This window comes from Dermacentor albipictus, chromosome 8, assembly GCF_038994185.2.
Source record: "Dermacentor albipictus isolate Rhodes 1998 colony chromosome 8, USDA_Dalb.pri_finalv2, whole genome shotgun sequence".
NCBI lineage: Eukaryota > Metazoa > Arthropoda > Arachnida > Ixodida > Ixodidae > Dermacentor > Dermacentor albipictus.
The window spans coordinates 122,225,001-122,242,500 of NC_091828.1; the positions used below are offsets into that span (position 1 = coordinate 122,225,001).

At 46.7% G+C, this 17,500-nt stretch overlaps 1 protein-coding gene across 4 annotated transcripts in view; it reads left to right on the forward strand.

The window, feature by feature from the left end:
- The window catches only part of LOC135913020 (nucleolin-like), a 217,256-nt gene that overhangs the window by 153,016 nt on the left and 46,740 nt on the right, over positions 1-17,500 (forward strand). For all 4 annotated transcript variants that reach the window (XM_070524384.1, XM_070524385.1, XM_070524383.1 and 1 more), the window contains one exon: positions 9,624-9,830. In XM_070524384.1, the coding sequence (XP_070380485.1) occupies positions 9,624-9,830 (207 nt within the window). The remainder of the gene's footprint in view (positions 1-9,623; positions 9,831-17,500) is intronic.

Sequence of the window (17,500 nt, forward strand, 5' to 3'; positions counted from 1 at the left end):
AGGGTGCAGATTACTTCGCATAGCACGGGGGCACGCGTGCACGTAGTAACGGGCTTCCTTACAACGCACGCCATTTACTGCAGAGCACAGGGCGCCACCTGCAGGGCCTGAAATAATAGAGGTCACTCTGTAGTGTGTGAGTGACCTTAGTATGCGTACATCGGCATGCAATCTAAAACAAATGCTTGATTGATGCTATTTAATGTCCTCGTAGAATTAAAAATATATATATACTGTAGAGAATTCGGGTGCTGGAGCCTATGGGAGATCCAAGTGCGACAGTACGGGCAGCATGGGAATGAAACGGCTATGCATGGATTTGGCCTGAACTTCTTTTAGCTTCAAACGACTTTGTGACTCTGCATAAATTGGTCAACTTCAACAAGGGATAAACACGACAAACGCAATTCGTTTTAAACACAAAACAAATCTCAAAGAACATGCTCGTGCACAGATAAACTTATTGCTTTCATGTGCTTAAAAAATAAGATTGCTTGGACACTTAGAACTATAACAAAGCCTTGTAAAAAACATCGTAAGAACGTTTGAATGCATCAGCCCAGGTATTACACAAGTGCGCCTACTAGCCACCATCCTCACGATAGCGGATAAATCGCAGCGCCAGAGATATCTAAAATAAATTCAGGAGTATTACGTGCCGAAAACACGTTCTGTTTACGGATCGTGCCATAGTGTGGGACACCGGATCAGTTTTTTTTTTTTTACCGCGTGAGTTAGCGTGCACAAAATGCACCTTCGGTAAACGCGCGTTCTTGCATTTCGCTCTATTGCACCCGCCGTGGTTGCTCAGTGGCTATGGTGTTGGGCTGCTGAGCACGAGGTCGCGGGATCGAATCCCGGCCACGGCGGCTGCATGTCGATGGGGGCGAAATGCGAAAACGCCCGTGTGCTTAGATTTAGGTGCACGTTAAAGAACCCCAGGTGGTCAAAATTTCCGGAGTCCTCCACTACGGTGTGCCTCATAATCAGAAAGTGGTTTTGGCACGTAAAACCCCAAATATTATTATTATTATTATTCGCTCTCTTGTAATGTGGTCGCCCTCGATGCCGGAATCCAAACCCCTCGCATGGAGTTTAGCAGCACAACGCTATAGCCCCTCAGCTACCGCTGCGGGTAGCACTAGAATTCTCTCCAGCAATTTTTGTAAGCAAATAACAAAAATGAATTTCTCGTAGCGGCAGCCTTGTCATAGTAGTCTCCGTAGCAGTGCCATTCGCCTGTATGTGCTTTGTTTCATGAAAAACCACGCATCAGTTACACATTTGCGAGCAGGAACGAGCAAGGCGCAGATGTCATGCGGCTTGGTGATTGAAGCCTCTGGAACTGCTGCTTGTTGTTGATGATGATGATCGCTACTGGCATACCCTGCTAAACCGGGTAGTAGCAAAGAGTCACCTAGCCTGCTTGACGTAATCAGTCTTTACCACATTTATTGCAGGTTACCATTTTTGACCGTCTCTCCTTGATCTTTTTCTTTTTTTCTGGAAGCCCCTATATCTACACAAGACAAGCGCTCTATAACACCACAAGCGCTAAAGAAACAATGACAACGTGCACTTGTGGTGTTCAGTTTTGTCCGTGTCCTTTTCTTTTTCTTTGGTGCTCACCTAATTTTACTATATAGAATGAACGAGCTAGCCCTGCAACAAGCCTTGCTAAGCAATAGCGACACTGTGAGCGGGCTGGACAGCAAATCGCTGTCAATAAGTCTTGCGCAAGAAAAAAAAACGATTTCTTGAATCCGGGCAGTGGTGTATACTGAGAGAAACGTCTCTTCACGCCGACAACGAGAGCAAACTAAAACAAAACGACGACCAAACAACAACGAAAAAGAATTGCTTGAAGAAACGGGATTGCAAGTTACATGGCGTGTTTTGCCATCTCTAGGTTGTGCTTCTTCTTCAATGTATTTGCTGTCCTCACATATGCGTCCGCAAGGGACTTTTGCGTGCCCTTTCACTTCTGCGCGCTGAGTAGCCGTCGACTGCTTTTGGTTCTAGTGCCCATAAAAGCGCTCTCTGCGTGCTGCGTGCTTATGACGTGGTGGCGTGGGTAAAGTGCTTCGTGATATTCCCTTCTTGTCGTTTTTCTTTTATTTATTGTTGCCTGAATAATAAACTTAGGATTTTAGCGCAACAGCTTCTAGCGTAGCCCACCTTTTCATTCTTCTAGAATAATAATAATAATAATAAAGAAAAACCGAGGCATAGGACGGCATGCACTAGTCAAGGCAGTAGAGGAGCCTCAGAATTGTCCCAGTGGCTTGGGAGGACATCTTCGAGACAGTGGGCTGAGGGCACCGATTTCGAAAGTCGGAAACAAAACTCTAAATATAGAAATAGAATAAAACAAAGGGAGATACATAGAGAGAGAGAGAGAGAGAGAGAGAAAGCCAAAGGTAGTGACGACTGGAGAATGCGTCTCTCGCTTGTGTCTAAATCGCGCTGAGAACTTTCATTTCCCGAGCTGTCAGCTGGGATTATAGGAGCGCGTCTCTTAAACCTCCGCTCGAGCCTGCTACAAAGGCCCCATGCCATGGGAGCCTTTGCACTGGCCCCATGGGGAGTTCAAGGTGCACACTCAAAAGTGCACGACGGGTGGAAAGGGGGCGAGGGAGAGAGAGGAACAGACGGCAAATGGGATTCTCAATCCGAAGCGGCCAAATCGAAACGGACGATACGTATGCGCCCGCTGCGCTTCGAGAAGGCGAACTGTCGTCCATCGTCTTGACGGTGAGATTTCAGATCTCTCTTCTTTTTTTCTCTCTTTCCTTTTTTGTTTCTTTCTCTCCTTCCTTCTTCTTTTGTTTTTTCGCTCGGGTGAACAGAAGGCGTACTTTTCGTACTCGTATAACAGTGGACGGTTTAGACAAGAGGTGCGTGGTTGGCGCCTAGGTAACGGTTTGCGGTTTAGATAACCGACACTCGGTTTGAGTTTAGATAACAGTTAGTGGTTTAGGTACCACGCACCTAATTTGCGGTTAGTAAGAGCAGCGTTTGTAACAGAGCGGTCTTTATTTGTACTGTCGCCTTGTGTGTTACGTGATCATGCCGTTTCCGTTTGAGTAGCTGTGTTTCGATAGTTTATTTGCACCTTCGCGGCGCTGTTTTGAATTTTATGCTGTAATATCACTGTGTACGCATTAACGGCCTTTGTTACTCAATCTTTTACGTAAGCTATGCGTGCACTTTACTGCAAAAAAAAAAAAAACAGAACTGCATGCACAACTATACTACCTGTTCATGCAGACAAGAAATAGCTGGTGCCGTATCTGTGCGCCGACACTTCCATGGCTTCCAAAAATAAAATAAAAGGGATACCGTCATTGATAATGAATTCGGAAATTTTAAGTGCCAGAACCATGATTTTTTTTTTTTTACGAGGGCCGCCGTAGTAGTTACAGCGGAATAATTTTTACGGCCTGTGGATCATTAACGTGTACTCAATGCACGAGACACGGGCGCTTTTGCATTTCGCCCGCCCATCGAAAGGCAGCCCGCCACGGCTGGGATTCGATCCCGCGACCTCGCGCTTAGCAGTGAAACACCATAGCCGCTAAGCTATCGCGAAGGAGTTGCCCCTTGTGCGTTATGGGAAGGAGCAGTAATCAGATTCTACAGCACGTATCCAGCAGTGCCTTGAGAGTAGCCCTTCCGGGCACCAAGTGTTACCACTTTCTTGTCTCCTCTGGACTACCAGAAGCTTACAGATATCGTGAAGCTTGCAGAATGTCGACTACATGCGAAAACTTTTTGCAGGAAAGTCAGATTTAAAAACATCAACTATTTCACGTCTGCCTTACTTGAAAAGGACCTTTCCACAGCTGAAAAATGTGGCTGGTGTAAAACGCTGTGAAAAAATGATGAAAACCGTTAGTGATAAGCACATTACGACACACTGACACCTAGAGAAAACACCCAGTCGGCTACCTTGCAACGTTTTTTACTTAAACACTTTTCACGTATTATCAACAATTGCAGCACACGTCTAGTCAGAAAGTGCGTCGGGATTTATGTGACATGTTTCTAAATATCATATATTTCAATCAGAGCTTCTACGTCAGATGCGTTATCTTGGAGAACACAATTTATGCGTACGGAGCCGAAGCGGGCCGACAAAAAAAAGCGATAAATAGGAAAAAAATTATAGTTCAGCGGCGTTGATCGCAATGCAGTTGAAAGTAAAGAATAATGGATGATATGTGACGTTTCGAAATAGGGATGCTTTAATCTAAACGCACGCAGAGATGAAGCAGGTGTTTCGGGGCCGATAAAGCCATCGATTGTTCCTCCCTCGCGGACTGCGCGGAGTCGGCGCTTTTGAGGAGAAAAGCGGCTTTAAATATTGGGCGTGTCGTCGTTCGGCGCTGAGTCCTTAAACTCCGTAAACTCGCGAAGTGATGGATCCCGTAAAAAAACCATAGAGATTCTTACAAAAGCAAATAGAGGGAACTCTAACGATAGTGTCGGTAGTATGGCTGTTGGGCCAGCGTGGGAATGACCGGCAGAATGCTTTAACCACTTTCGTCCAGTTACAAATACAACCGACTTTTTATCCGAAATATTTCTTGGGGGGCAATCGCTTTCGGGTTAGCATTGAAAAGGATTGAAAACGATGCAAAGCAAGGTACCCATTTGGATACCAAAGTCAGCACGTTGGACATACCAAGGGTACATAAGGAAGGCAGACTTTGTACCTACTAAGCTTCAGGTGGATGTTGATGCTTTTACTCAGGATACCGTTGCCCAGGATACCATTGCCCAGGGCAACAGATGAGGAGGAATCATGGGGTACGCAACAGATGACGAGGCACCTCCCCATTTGTTGAGTACCCCATGGTACCCTTGCTCATGGTGACCTTGCCTAGTGTACACACACTGAGCACCCTTACACAGGGTACCCAAGGTAGCTCCTTCAGGCCGTGACGTCACCGTCATGTTCGGCGCATGGACATGCGCCGGCTTTGTTCTGGTTTCATTTGCGCTTCCCGGTTTTCGCGAGAGAACACGGCCGGTCCACATGCGGCGAGGCCGGCCTTTTGTTGATCTACGAACGCCATTAATTGCATAGCGGCGAGCTTGCCGCATTGCGACGGTGTGTCATGCGGCCCTAATTACTCAGGGGACTAGCTGTATCAACCATCGTTCGAATCATGCCGCACTGCGTTCACTTTCGGCTGATGGGGGACGCGGTACATTTTTTCGTACCGCATTACAAGCATTACGATCGTACAGTTCACTTCTCGTTATTCATTCGCTGCTAAACCTTGTGGATTTGCATAATCACAGGCGTCGCATCACAATTGGAGCAGCAGATGGAATGCAGAGCTGGATAAATAGAACTTAATATTAACGGCACTGCTTTCATTACGCCGTTAGCGAAGCATTTGTTTCGCTCACAGTCGCTATTGTGCAGTGTAGACAGCTCGAATAATTGCGATCTTTCGGGAAGAGCGAGCGGTCGTCAGATTAGTTGTAATGCGAAACAAAGAATCATTTTTTGATGCAGGACTGCCCTGGTTGCGCGGGGATGCTTATTTGCGCCACTGATCCATTCGTGCGGGTCACTAATTAGAGCTGCTTCATCCAATCATGGTCGAGGAAGGACGCAGCGCCATGGATTTCGCATGCCGGCAACGAGCTTCGAAATCTTTTACCGCTTGCATATTTGGTTGAAGGGTCCATGCGGCTACTCTTCTCTCGCTGCACTGAGGTCATTCTTTCTTTGCTTCGTTCACTGTGCTGACATCAATGCAAAATTCAAAACGCCGTTGATGTTATACAGCCAGAGCCCTGGAAAACGGCGCATTATTCCGAGACGCTTACCAAAATAACCGTCAAGAAAGCTGTATATTGGGAAGCAACGCGGAGGCTTCAAAGCCGCGTGCAGGCTTCATTCCTATAGGTGGTGCACAGGTATCACACGAGCATCGCTATTCTGCGACTATCAATAGACTTCAACGTTGTAACACTCTGCCCTTACGGAAGCCAGAATGGATATTCTGTAGCGGTTCTATAGATATTTTGTTTTGTAATTAAGTTGAATGTCTCTTGAGAACCAATGGAATATCAACACTGATTCTTGCACAGGTGTCGCAGGCCTGTGAAAGTAACCATTTCCTTTGGCCTGTGAGATTGCCGAACACGATGTACCATGGTACGCGAAGTTGGAGGCCATAGTTTTGGCGTATAGTGTGGTCTTGACTTACACTGACGACAGCGCAACACTGTGGTCGTGGTCTGAGATGTATATAAAAGATTGAGGCTAGCTCCACTTCATAACTTTTGTTTGTTTGTTTGTTTGCAGTAGGACTTGTGGCTTGAAATGAACGAACCCAAACAAACCTGTTGATGTTGGAACGCGAGCAGCACCATATACACACACAAGCAGTCATCACGAATGACTGAGGATCCGTCGGTGACGTCCATGGTGACGTCACTTGGAAACACGAAACACCTATGTATGACCGATACGAGAGACGCAGTTGCCCTTCTTAGAAACAGGGGCATGCCTGGTTGGGAACAGCAGGGCCCTCTGCTGAAACGTGATGGCGTGACTCTGCACAAACGTTGCCCGCTGCGGCGTCTCGCAGGTGTGCTCCCCCTGTTGAATGCGTGTTCGCTTCGTAGAGCCTGCGCGAGCTAATTTAACAATACCTGATAAAAAAAAAGGAGGATGGAGACCAGGCTGCTGTGTTCAAGGGCGCGTTCGTTGTGAAACAGTTGAGCGAAGGTATCCCGCTTTCCTTTCTATCTGGGAAGCAGGCCCAGAGCGGTGGGTAGGAACGCTCCCTGGAAAGCCAGTTGCTGTAGTCGCCGAGCAGGTGGGCAGGATTTGGAAACGCGACTTGGGATGGATTGGCAGGATGCCTTCGATTCGTTTCCCGTGTTTCAGGTGGTTCTGCGGTGTCGGCCTAAATGTAGAATGTGAGCCTGAGAAAAACTTTGCGGGTGTATAAATTCGTACCGTGGCGTTACCCGCCGTGAGGCCTCGGTAGAAGCCTCGGGGCGCGAACAGCGAGGACCGACACGCCATGTTAATTGCTGTATGTGCGTCAACGATAAATGTTGAAAGAAAGAAAGAAAGAAAGAAAGAAAGAAAGAAAGAAAGAAAGAAAGAAAGAAAGAAAGAAAGAAAGAAAGAAAGAAAGAAAGAAAGAAAGAAAGAAAGAAAGAAAGAAAGAAAGAAAGAAAGAACCCAAAGAAGGAGTGTACTGAGAATTTCGTACACAGCTAAAAAGGGTAGTTCGAAAGAACGCAGTTGCAAGAAACTCGAGTGAATCTCAAGAAACGAAAAGGAAATATGCGTTTTCAGCGTACATGTGGGGAATCTATGCGGAGCAAAGCTGTCGTCAAGTAGGTAATGAAATTCGATAATACTGAATGCGATGCTTACAACAGCCTGCATTGTCATCCTGTGCAGCTCACAACACCGTGCAATGTTTATGTTCATACAGCGCACAGGTAAAGCTTTATTACCACGTAATCTTTATTAACAACACGTTCCCCATGTTGTGCCGAAATGCGAACAGCATTCCACGCCAATGCACACTGTGAGACGTGACGTCATCGTGTCGGTGATGTCGCGAGGACGGTTTCACACGTGAAATACAGTGGTAAGGTTGCATATTATTTGCCCGTTTCGTTCATACGTCGTCGGCCTAATACGAACTGGTGCACGCGGACGGACTCTCTCGCGCACATGCTCTCGCGTGCAAGCGCACTCGCAGGAGCTGCGCCACGTGACACTCGCGCCAACCATCTCAAACAGTTAGTTGGCATTGGCACGAGGGAAGTCTGCGCTTGGTTTGTGGCCTAACGTTTAGAGCATCGCGCTGTTTTTGGCAGAGAGTCCGATATTCGTTCCCACCACCGGACGCGTCCCAATTCTATCTTTTTCCGTGCGCGAGTTATTCGTCGAGACAACAGGGGACCCAACAGGAGCCGTGTTCATCGAAGTACAGGATCATTCGCAAATCAAACAGTAGCTTTAAAATCGAGCAGCTCAAATGTTTTTTTTATTATACGTCTACAGTACGTGCATGCGAGTCGTCCAGTGTAAGTCTCTTTCTATGGCTTTACGGGGTTTTCTCAGGTTTCACGCGCCGAAACCACCAGCTTATTATGAGGCACGCAATAGTTGGAGATTCCTAAATAATTTTGGACCACCCGGGTTTGATCAACGTGCATCCAAAGCACGGCATACGGGCGCTTTCACATTTTGCCCCCATCTAAATGTGGCCGCCGCTGCCGGGAGTTGATCCTGTGCTCTTGTGCTTAGCACTGCAACACCATAGCCGCTAAGTTACCACGGCGGGTCAGTGTAAGTCTCTCTGTAGTGGTCTCGTACTCACCTAAGTTTTTCAGACATTAGTTCGCCGAAGCTCTCTAAACTACCGAGTTGAGCTCTGGGAGTTTAGCGTGTCATCCAGCGTGTTGCTGTCCTTTTTTGTCGATGTGCCACGAGTATACAGTCTAAAAAGAAATATTGACACCATTTCGGTCCACCCTTGTCCCAAAACAATATTAGCCATCAATATTGAGTGCACTTCCTTTATTTAATGTTTTGCGCTCGCTACTTCCCTGCTAGGTACTCTATGCCACGCAGATACGCTCATGCCGTTCGGTATATTAAAGTACCGGGATCACAGCATCACACGAAGGAGAGCGTGCAAGATAGAAGATTATCATTGTTTGAGAAGAAGATAAGGCCGGAAGGATGTAAATTTTCTTTAGAGCGTATTTGCCGAGAACATTCAGGCTCGCACTGCGGTAGCGATCTAGCTATTCAGTTTCTTTTTTTAAATTCTTCAAGCATGCTCTCCTTTACTCTCGTACCAGTATTTCACGATCAACGCACGCAAACTTCAAAGTTTATGAAATTGTATGAACAAGGGAACATGGATATGAGCCCGCATACTTACCCATGCGTCCACGTGGCTTAATTATTACCCATACGGAGAAATAAGAGCCCGCATCATTTCCGCACGTATGATACGGACAGCAAATGCTATTTCGACAATGCATACAGAACGCTTTAATAAGTGTAGAAGCTCAAAAGAACATCAGCAGCCCTTTTGGAAAGATTACAGAGTAATTTCTGGAAATAGGTAGTATAATACGATGATCCGCAGTGGGTGTGTGCGTATGTCTGCGTATGTGTGCGTATGTGTCTTACTGCAGCTGCATATGGGCTCGTGTATATGCGTTCTGGCGTGCGTGGATGTTTGTTGCTCGTATAAGCTCGTGCGTTCTTTTGTAAAAGTGTGTGGGTGTATGTGTCCTTGCGTACGCGTGCGTGCTTCTGTGGGGACGTGCGTATGAAAGTTCGTGTGTGTGTGAGTGTTCGCGCTGTGTTTGTATGTATGTACATTGTATGTACGCGCATGCTTACGTGTGTATGTGGGTTTGTGTTCGTGCTCGCGTGTTCGCGTGAGAGTGCGCGCGTGTGTGTGCATGTGCGTATGTGCGTGTTCGCGTGAGAGTGCGCGTGCGCGTGCGTGTGTGCCGTGTGCTTGTGTGCGCGTGCGCGCGTACTGCTCAATTAGAAGAAAAAAAGAATCGTTCTGACTCCTTTATTCCCATTGCCCCTTGATGCGCAGACGCCAGTTGCGATGCGAACGCCCCCCAGCGCCGTTGCTTCCTCAAGTGCCGCTCCTCGGGCTGTGGTGCCGGCAGCGCGGGAGGCCGCAACCAGGCGCCTGGTCACCCGGCACGCCCGACTGTCGAGTGTGCGGACAGCAGTAGCGACGACGACGAGGAGGACGATGACGACGACGACGACGAAGAGTACGACGATGACGAGTACGGTGAGTCGACCCGCATTAATTACGTCGTCAACTGATAAGCGCGCTTCTCAAAGGCAAGTGTCCATCCTGCGAGTATACAGAGACGATGCGCTTCTTGCAAAACAAAGAAGAAATTGAAGAGAAAACTGCGTTCCAGGCAACTCTCTCTAAACTGGTTGGACTTCTGAACTTTACCTGCGTCTCGAATGGCGCGTCCCCATAATAGATGGTGTCGAAATCACGCCCCCCCAGCAACGGCTCCCTTGGAGTAGCCAACACATATATCGAATCCACTGGTTTTGTGTACTGCAAGAGCCGGAAATATGTCACGACAGTCGCGTTTAGGAAACAACCTTAATATTTCATTTCAGACTCAGATTTTCGAATAACGATGACGGAGGACGCAAGCTACGCTACCCGCAGAGACTCGATCACGAAGCGACTGGGATCGGGCGAAAATTCAAGGTCCATCGGAATGAATGGCGAAGCTTCGGGTGAAGAGTGGTCCAGAGTCAATTGTCCTCGACATCAGGAAGAACCAATGATTGAAAAAGAAAAACCATTTTTAATTAAAAATAGACACAGTTGAATTTCACTCAACAAAAATAAATTTCCTGTTCAGTGTTATTACACGTGTGGCGAGGAAAGAAGAAAGACAACTCTCTGTCACTTTATAATTACCAGTAAATAGCTTCTTTTTAACGGACGTGACTTTCAAAAAGTGCAGCAGTGCTCCTATACCCGACAGCGTGCATTGCTATAAATTTAATTGGTACCAGTTTTTTTCCTTCTTCTATGAACACTTGATCATGCAGTCGACTTAAAGCGGTGCTCAATGTCTATCTTTCATTGTCAAAAAAAAAAAGGGAGGGGAGGGCGATAGTAGATCAGCAGGTATTATATGATCATATGATCTCGTCACAATCACAAACACTGCACGACGCACTGTTCATCATGCCGAACAGTGAGCTAGCGCATCTGTAGCGATAACGTAGGTGGCGCTGCCTATAAGCAGATTCCTCATGTATGCGTACCCTCCCAATCCGCACGAGCGCCGGTGCGGAAGGTGAGTGCCATCCTCCTCTCTCGCAGCCGCCACAGGGGAAGAGGGCGGAGGGAGAAGAGGAAGGCAGTTATTCATTAGCCTTTCCCATACACCATCTAAATGTTCAGAGGCCTCAGAGCTAATGCAAGTGCGTCTCAAGATGCTAGTTCGGCGGCGAATGCGTCCCCGCAACTCGGTTGGGAGAGGGCACGCTCCCTTTGCGTCGGTGCCTTTGTGCTGAAAGTCCGAGCAACAACCGCCAACCGGAAACCACGAAAAGGGCACTGAAATCTATTCACTTTATAAAAAGGAACACGACATATAAGGCATGAATCGCGCTATTGGTAGCCAAGACCCCCGTTCTTCTTTCTACTCCTCCTTTTTTTAGCCACTCAGTAGGAACGTAAACCGAACGGCCGTTTGGTTGACCTCATTGCCTTCCTCATCCTTACCCCTCCCCCCCCCCCCCTCTTTCAGCAATAATGTGCAGTTTCAGCAGATGTGTTGCTTCTCCGCATAAGCACCACAATTGCGGCGGTGCGCGCTTTACAGAACGCACATTTATTGCGATTAGCATTCTTCGGGAACTTCTTCCAGTTCGGGTCAGGTGCCTATGTATCTATGTGTCTATCTGTGTATGTATTTCCCACCGACTTCGGCCACCTTGGTTAAATCGCTAACGCATCCAACCGCTCTGCTGAGGAAAGGAGTTCGAAAACCAACCGTCGGGCCAATTTGGGTCATCGGGTACGGGCGCTATCTTCAACGTACCTCGTTGACGGCAACTAGGATCACAGAGTACGTGCCATTGAGCCATGCCCCACCTTTACCGAACCTCTGTGGCGCCAGCTTTGGTCACACGCTATGTGCCGCTTCTCACTTTAATCATCGCATCAGACATATCGCGAGCAATTCCGCTCAAATCGTAAGACAGATTGCTAATGGCATTAAGGTTGTCAAACATCTTGAAAGGATGCATGTACGACATCTTATCTCCACCCCCTTTTTTTACCACGTCTGAAATCGCCCCTTGCTCCGCCTTCTATATGGTTTGCGCTGCCTTGGAGTCGATAAGTGGCAGATTTTTGAGTCAATTCTTTCAACAGTTATATTTAATAAATTAGGAGGTTTTACGTGCCAAAATCAAGATGTGATTACGAGACACGCGTTAATGGGGCATTGCAAATTGAGGCGCACCATCTAGGGCTCTTTACCTGGCACTTGAATCTAAGTACACGACTGGTTTTGCATTTCGACCCAATCGAAATTCGGCCGCTGCAATCGGGGTGGAAGTCGTGCACTCGACCCTAGGCTGCGCAATGCCATAGTCACTAAAGTAGTGGGCCGGCTATTGCAATGTAGCGAATAGATGAGCCATCCAACTGAGTGGGACATAACCATTTATTTGAAGAAAGAGAAATAGAGAGAAGAATAAATGGAGGGCGATGAGGTTTGTTTTTGTTTAATTTTTGCGAGGGAATTGCAGATTAGGTTTTGAAGAAAATGACATACGATGTAGAGTTATGTAATGTCCTTGATCAGTGCTCAGTTAGAGAAATTGTGCTATTACGGGCCACATATCCCTTCTGGCGAAATTTCAAATTATAACGTCCCTTGACAGGTGGAATATTGAATTCAGACAAGCGGAGCCGTCGCCAGACTCGGTTCGAACAATAAAGGCACATCTCTAGCAACTTGGTAGCTGAACTTTAATACTCGGGACGTAAGGATTAAACATTCAATATTTTGGAAGCAAGATGCACTAGGCTAGCAAGCCCATTCAAGGAACTATAAACCTTTCAAACCATCCACTGGAGAAGCAGTAAAGACGTTTGAGGTGTGCTCGGGTTAATTATGATGTTGGCTGTACAGCGGGCACTCGCCGCTACGGTTTGCTCCACGCTAGTCCATATGGCGTATTAAAGTGTCGTCACGGAAGCCATTTTGCTGCTCCTGATCACAGTCACCCCTGTGCGGCTGGAGACAAGCTGTTCGAGATAAAGCACAGCTTTCCTCCTGGCTGGATGTAAAACAAAATGGTGGCCTAGATGACGTCACCGCGTACCCGCTATTGCTTCAGAACACTTCGCAGATTCCGCTGCACTGCGCGGTATTAGCGGCGACATATTTCGCAAGGAAGTCCCCTCTCGTCACAGGCTCGCAATTCAGTCCGCGTTACACGCCGCGCGGTCAACGCCGGTCGACGACGCCAACTGCGAACTACAATCTGACGCACCCTTTTTTTTTATTACGAGAGCCAGCAGTCACAGCCTGACGTCGTAGGTCTAACGGCATCCGAACTAGAACTGAAAAAGAGCCAAGAACGCATTGCCTCAATCTTTCCCGCTTACAGAACAAGAAAAAGTCGCGATCCCCCCTCCCCCTACCCGGGCGGACATAAATCCTCTGCACGGTCTGACGAGCCTGACACCGACCTTGCGGGAGGCGTTGCCGCCCTACCACGCATCGCCAATGCCTCTATGGCTCTCAATCATTGATCTATACGCGCTCGCTGGATATATGGCCTTTTGCGCGGTGACACACGCGTCGTGATGGCTCTCTACATAACCTCGCACCGGCCGTAACTTGTTTTCGTTGCCTGTTTGGTTTGTGGCTTATTTCAGATCACCGGGGAGGAGGGGGTGTGGAGAAGAGAAATAGTACACGTGCTTAAGGGTCTGAAAGAAAGCAAAGAACTAAATAAATAAATAAATAAATAAATTTTAAGGTGACCACCCACCATAAGTTACGTCAATATGTCACAGTGTTCAACTTGTGTAAAGTGCGAAGCAAGAGCTGCACATAAGTAAAGCCTTGCTCGTAAATTCCCGGACCACAGCGTGCGCGAACGCGTTGACTTCCGGACGGCTAGCGGGGCTCCGGAATTAATTATGACACTCGTAAGGCTGTGGCGGGTGGAGAACGGTGGTGTCTTTTTCTTTCCGTTCACAGCAATAGTGCTATTAAAAATTGAATACAAGACCTCCCCTCAGGTCTTGTATCAGCAGGCGGAGCTGCGCTGCTGGCTACGGGCAATCTTTAAGATACCTGTATAAACTAAAAAAAAAATTATAAAGACAGAAAGGATGTAATTATTATTGTTTTGTTTTATTTTCATTTTGTTTACTTACTTGCAGGGCATAAAGCATTACACAGAGGGGTAGGAAAAGGTATACGACGCATACAGACAATTATGTCATGTCGCATTATACATCGTGCGTCACATCACATATCCTGTATCATATATTATAGTACATACATACATACATACATACATACATACATACATACATACATACATACATACATACATACATACATACATACATACATACATACATACATACATACATACATACATACATACATACATACTTACATACATACTTACATACTTACATACACACACATACATACATACATACATGCATGCATGCATACATACATACACATACATACATACATACATACATACATACATACATACATACATACATACATACATACATACATACATACATACATACATACATACATACATACATACATACATACATACATACATACATACATACATACATACATACATACATACATACATACATACATACATACAAACCGTTAGATCAAATTTAGACTTAGATTATAGATCACTACCGTTCCCCGTATGGAAAAGCAGGAATGCTAACCTGATGTTCTTATGGTTAATCACGTGGGGAAGGATGGGAAGGGAGCAGGAACACTCTAAATCGCACACACGATACGGCAGCACCTGGCGACATCTTTATTGTCTATCACGAAGGCTTGTAGACCTCAGGAATTTGAGCAGCGCATATGCAGGGTGATAAGTTTCAGTTATTTTTCCCGGAATGTTTAAAAATCGCCTTTTGCAGGTACCGTAATTATTGTCCTTCAGCTGGATCATTCGAACGGGCGGACATTATTGGCAACAAGAAATCGAAACACATATTGAACTAATTAACGAGAATGCACAAACTAACGTCTTAATTAATTGCACTAGGGCACGTACTGCAATTCACGAATTGTAGCCGGCGAGCTCGCACGAATTTATTTGGAAGCACTAGTCAATCACGTTCCGATAGTAGACGAGCTTTTCTCTCTATATCTAGCACAATGCAGATCTCCTTATTTCCGTTTTTTTTTATTTTTCCACAAGAATCTTGCATCTTGCATTCCGCTTTCCCCTACCCATGCAGGGTAGCATATAGCGGTTGTAAGCACGCCGGCAAAAAAATCTGTGCCTTCCAATAGAGAACCCCCCTCTCTCTTTCTCTCCCTGGAGCCGCTCGACACTCTAGCGTTGTTAGTGGCAGGTAACGTGTGCGAGTGACGCGAATCGACCCATATTGTACCGCTTGTGTCTGGGCATCCAATTCACCAACTCCTCTACGTTCAAACTCATTCTCGCAAGGTGTCAACCCGTCGACGTGTAACTGTGGGTCTGAATTTTGGTGTTTTGCGTCACCAAACCACGACATGATTATGAGGCACGTTGTAGTGTTGGATTCCGTATTATTTTCGACTACTTGGGGCTCCTTTTAACGTGCACCCACTGCACTGTACACGGGCGTTATATTGCGTCTCGCCCTCATCAAAATGTTGCCGGCGCGGCCGTTATTTCATCCCGTGCTCTCAGGCTTAGCAGCGCAACGCGGTGCCCACTACGCCACCACGGCGGGTAACTGCGCGCTTCTGTCGGTCGATGTTGTGTTGTTAGTGAAATTGCGTGCACTTTGACATATCTGTGAACGCATTTCGCGTGCATAGTGCTAAGTTACTTGTGTGTTTTCGTCCTGGTAGAGTTGCGCCCTCATCGTGAAGCACAATGTTGTTATCATTATTTTTTGCGATGAACTTTTGTGAAACGCACCAACTCCTATGCCTTGCTCACCGGCACGGTCGACAGCGGCACGTTCGACTCGTGAAGCGGTGACAAGAATAAAGAAAAAAATGAAAAGAAAAGAAAGTAGCATAAACACGTTCTGCGCAGCGAAGTCACAGCTTCCAGCACACAAACTACGTTCGTGCAATACCACTTTTGCACATAAAATGCACGGAATACCAGAATACTTATATGGTCATGAATGAAAAAAAAAAAACGGAAAACACGTACGCACGACCTAATTTATAAGCCAAGATATGTAATGTAAGAATACCTCTACTTGCATCCTGTACTCTGGCCGGTATTCTCAGCCTAAATAAGAGATATAGTTCAATGGAAGCGCAGGGCTCGCCCAGTCTACCTTTTTTTCTTCCTCTGGGGATTTATTTTTTTGCCCTCTAACACATTCCCTCTAGACCTGAACCAAATCGTCTGTAGTTTCTTTTACTGCTTATGTTTAGGTTACTGGGCTTTTCTGTCGATCTCCATCAGTTTGCGTTAAGGGATAGGGAATCCATTAGAAATGCAGCTCGAGCAGACGACATTTCATTCGGGTTCGGGATGAAGAAACGAAGTTGCGCAAAGTCAAGCAAGCAGTGCCTATGTTGCCTACGTAATAGACAACAAGTTCTCCCTTGTGCAATAGACTGGGAGTCAAGGATTGGCGGGACCCACTGGATGGCAACATATATTTATACAGAGGGATGAGATCGGGAAAGTCGCAGCCAGAAGTCTGGCTCGGCTAAAGAACGACTGGGACAGTAAAAGCTCTGCGAGCGAGGCACTCGACATTTAGTCTGCTCGAACTAGGCCGACGATGATCGTTATTATGACAACGACGTCGATTTTGTCTTTGCATCCGTGCGCTGTAGACAGTGCAGTAGCAGCATTCGCATATGTCGTCTCTGACAAGTGCATTAGTGCCAGGGTTATTGTACTCGTCCGCTAGGTCCTGTCTGCGATGAATAACTTACATGTATTTTGTGCAGAGTAACTAGTTGGGCTTGTTCGTTGAACATAGTGGGATGCTACAGTATGAGAAGCGACGGAGACAAAGGAGGTGCCTGTGTACTTTGTGTTTCTCCTTTGTTTCCGTCGGTTGTCGCTCTGTACCCTTCTACTACGTCTTTTGTGCGTCTTTGCAACGTTTTCTAAAGGAGCGGCGGGTACTGTGTACCGTTTTAGTAACGCTGGATAGTCGCACACTGCGAGAGCGAAAAGTATTTTATACGATGGTCACAAAGGACGTTGCAACACATGTAAGCGCCAAAGGCAGCCAGCAGAGCGCCGGTTGGCTTCGTTTCCCATACGGGAACTTGAGATAGACTGCAATGAGTGACGTGTTCCGTGCCACAATTTTGTGCGCGGATACCCATTCTGAAGCTCATCTTTCTGCCTTCCTATCTCTTGAAGTTCCTTCTTCTTCCGGGTAAATATGCATTGTATACATATATATATATATACATCGCACACGCACGATAATAAAAAATTGCACAACTCTTCAATCGATGGTCTACCGCACCACATTAAAAAAAAAAATGCGACACGCCATATATTCTCCACGTGCTCAGCAATCAGAGACGCATACTTTTCTCCGCTTCGTACACAAAGAACTTTGTGAACGGATGCGAGCCCCTTTTCAGCACGGCCTACAGCTTGTCATCCGAGCGGATGCCTTTTAGGCGGCGACGCATGCGGCATAACAAAACAGGATGACGCGGCAACGGCGTTAGCAGAAGGCAC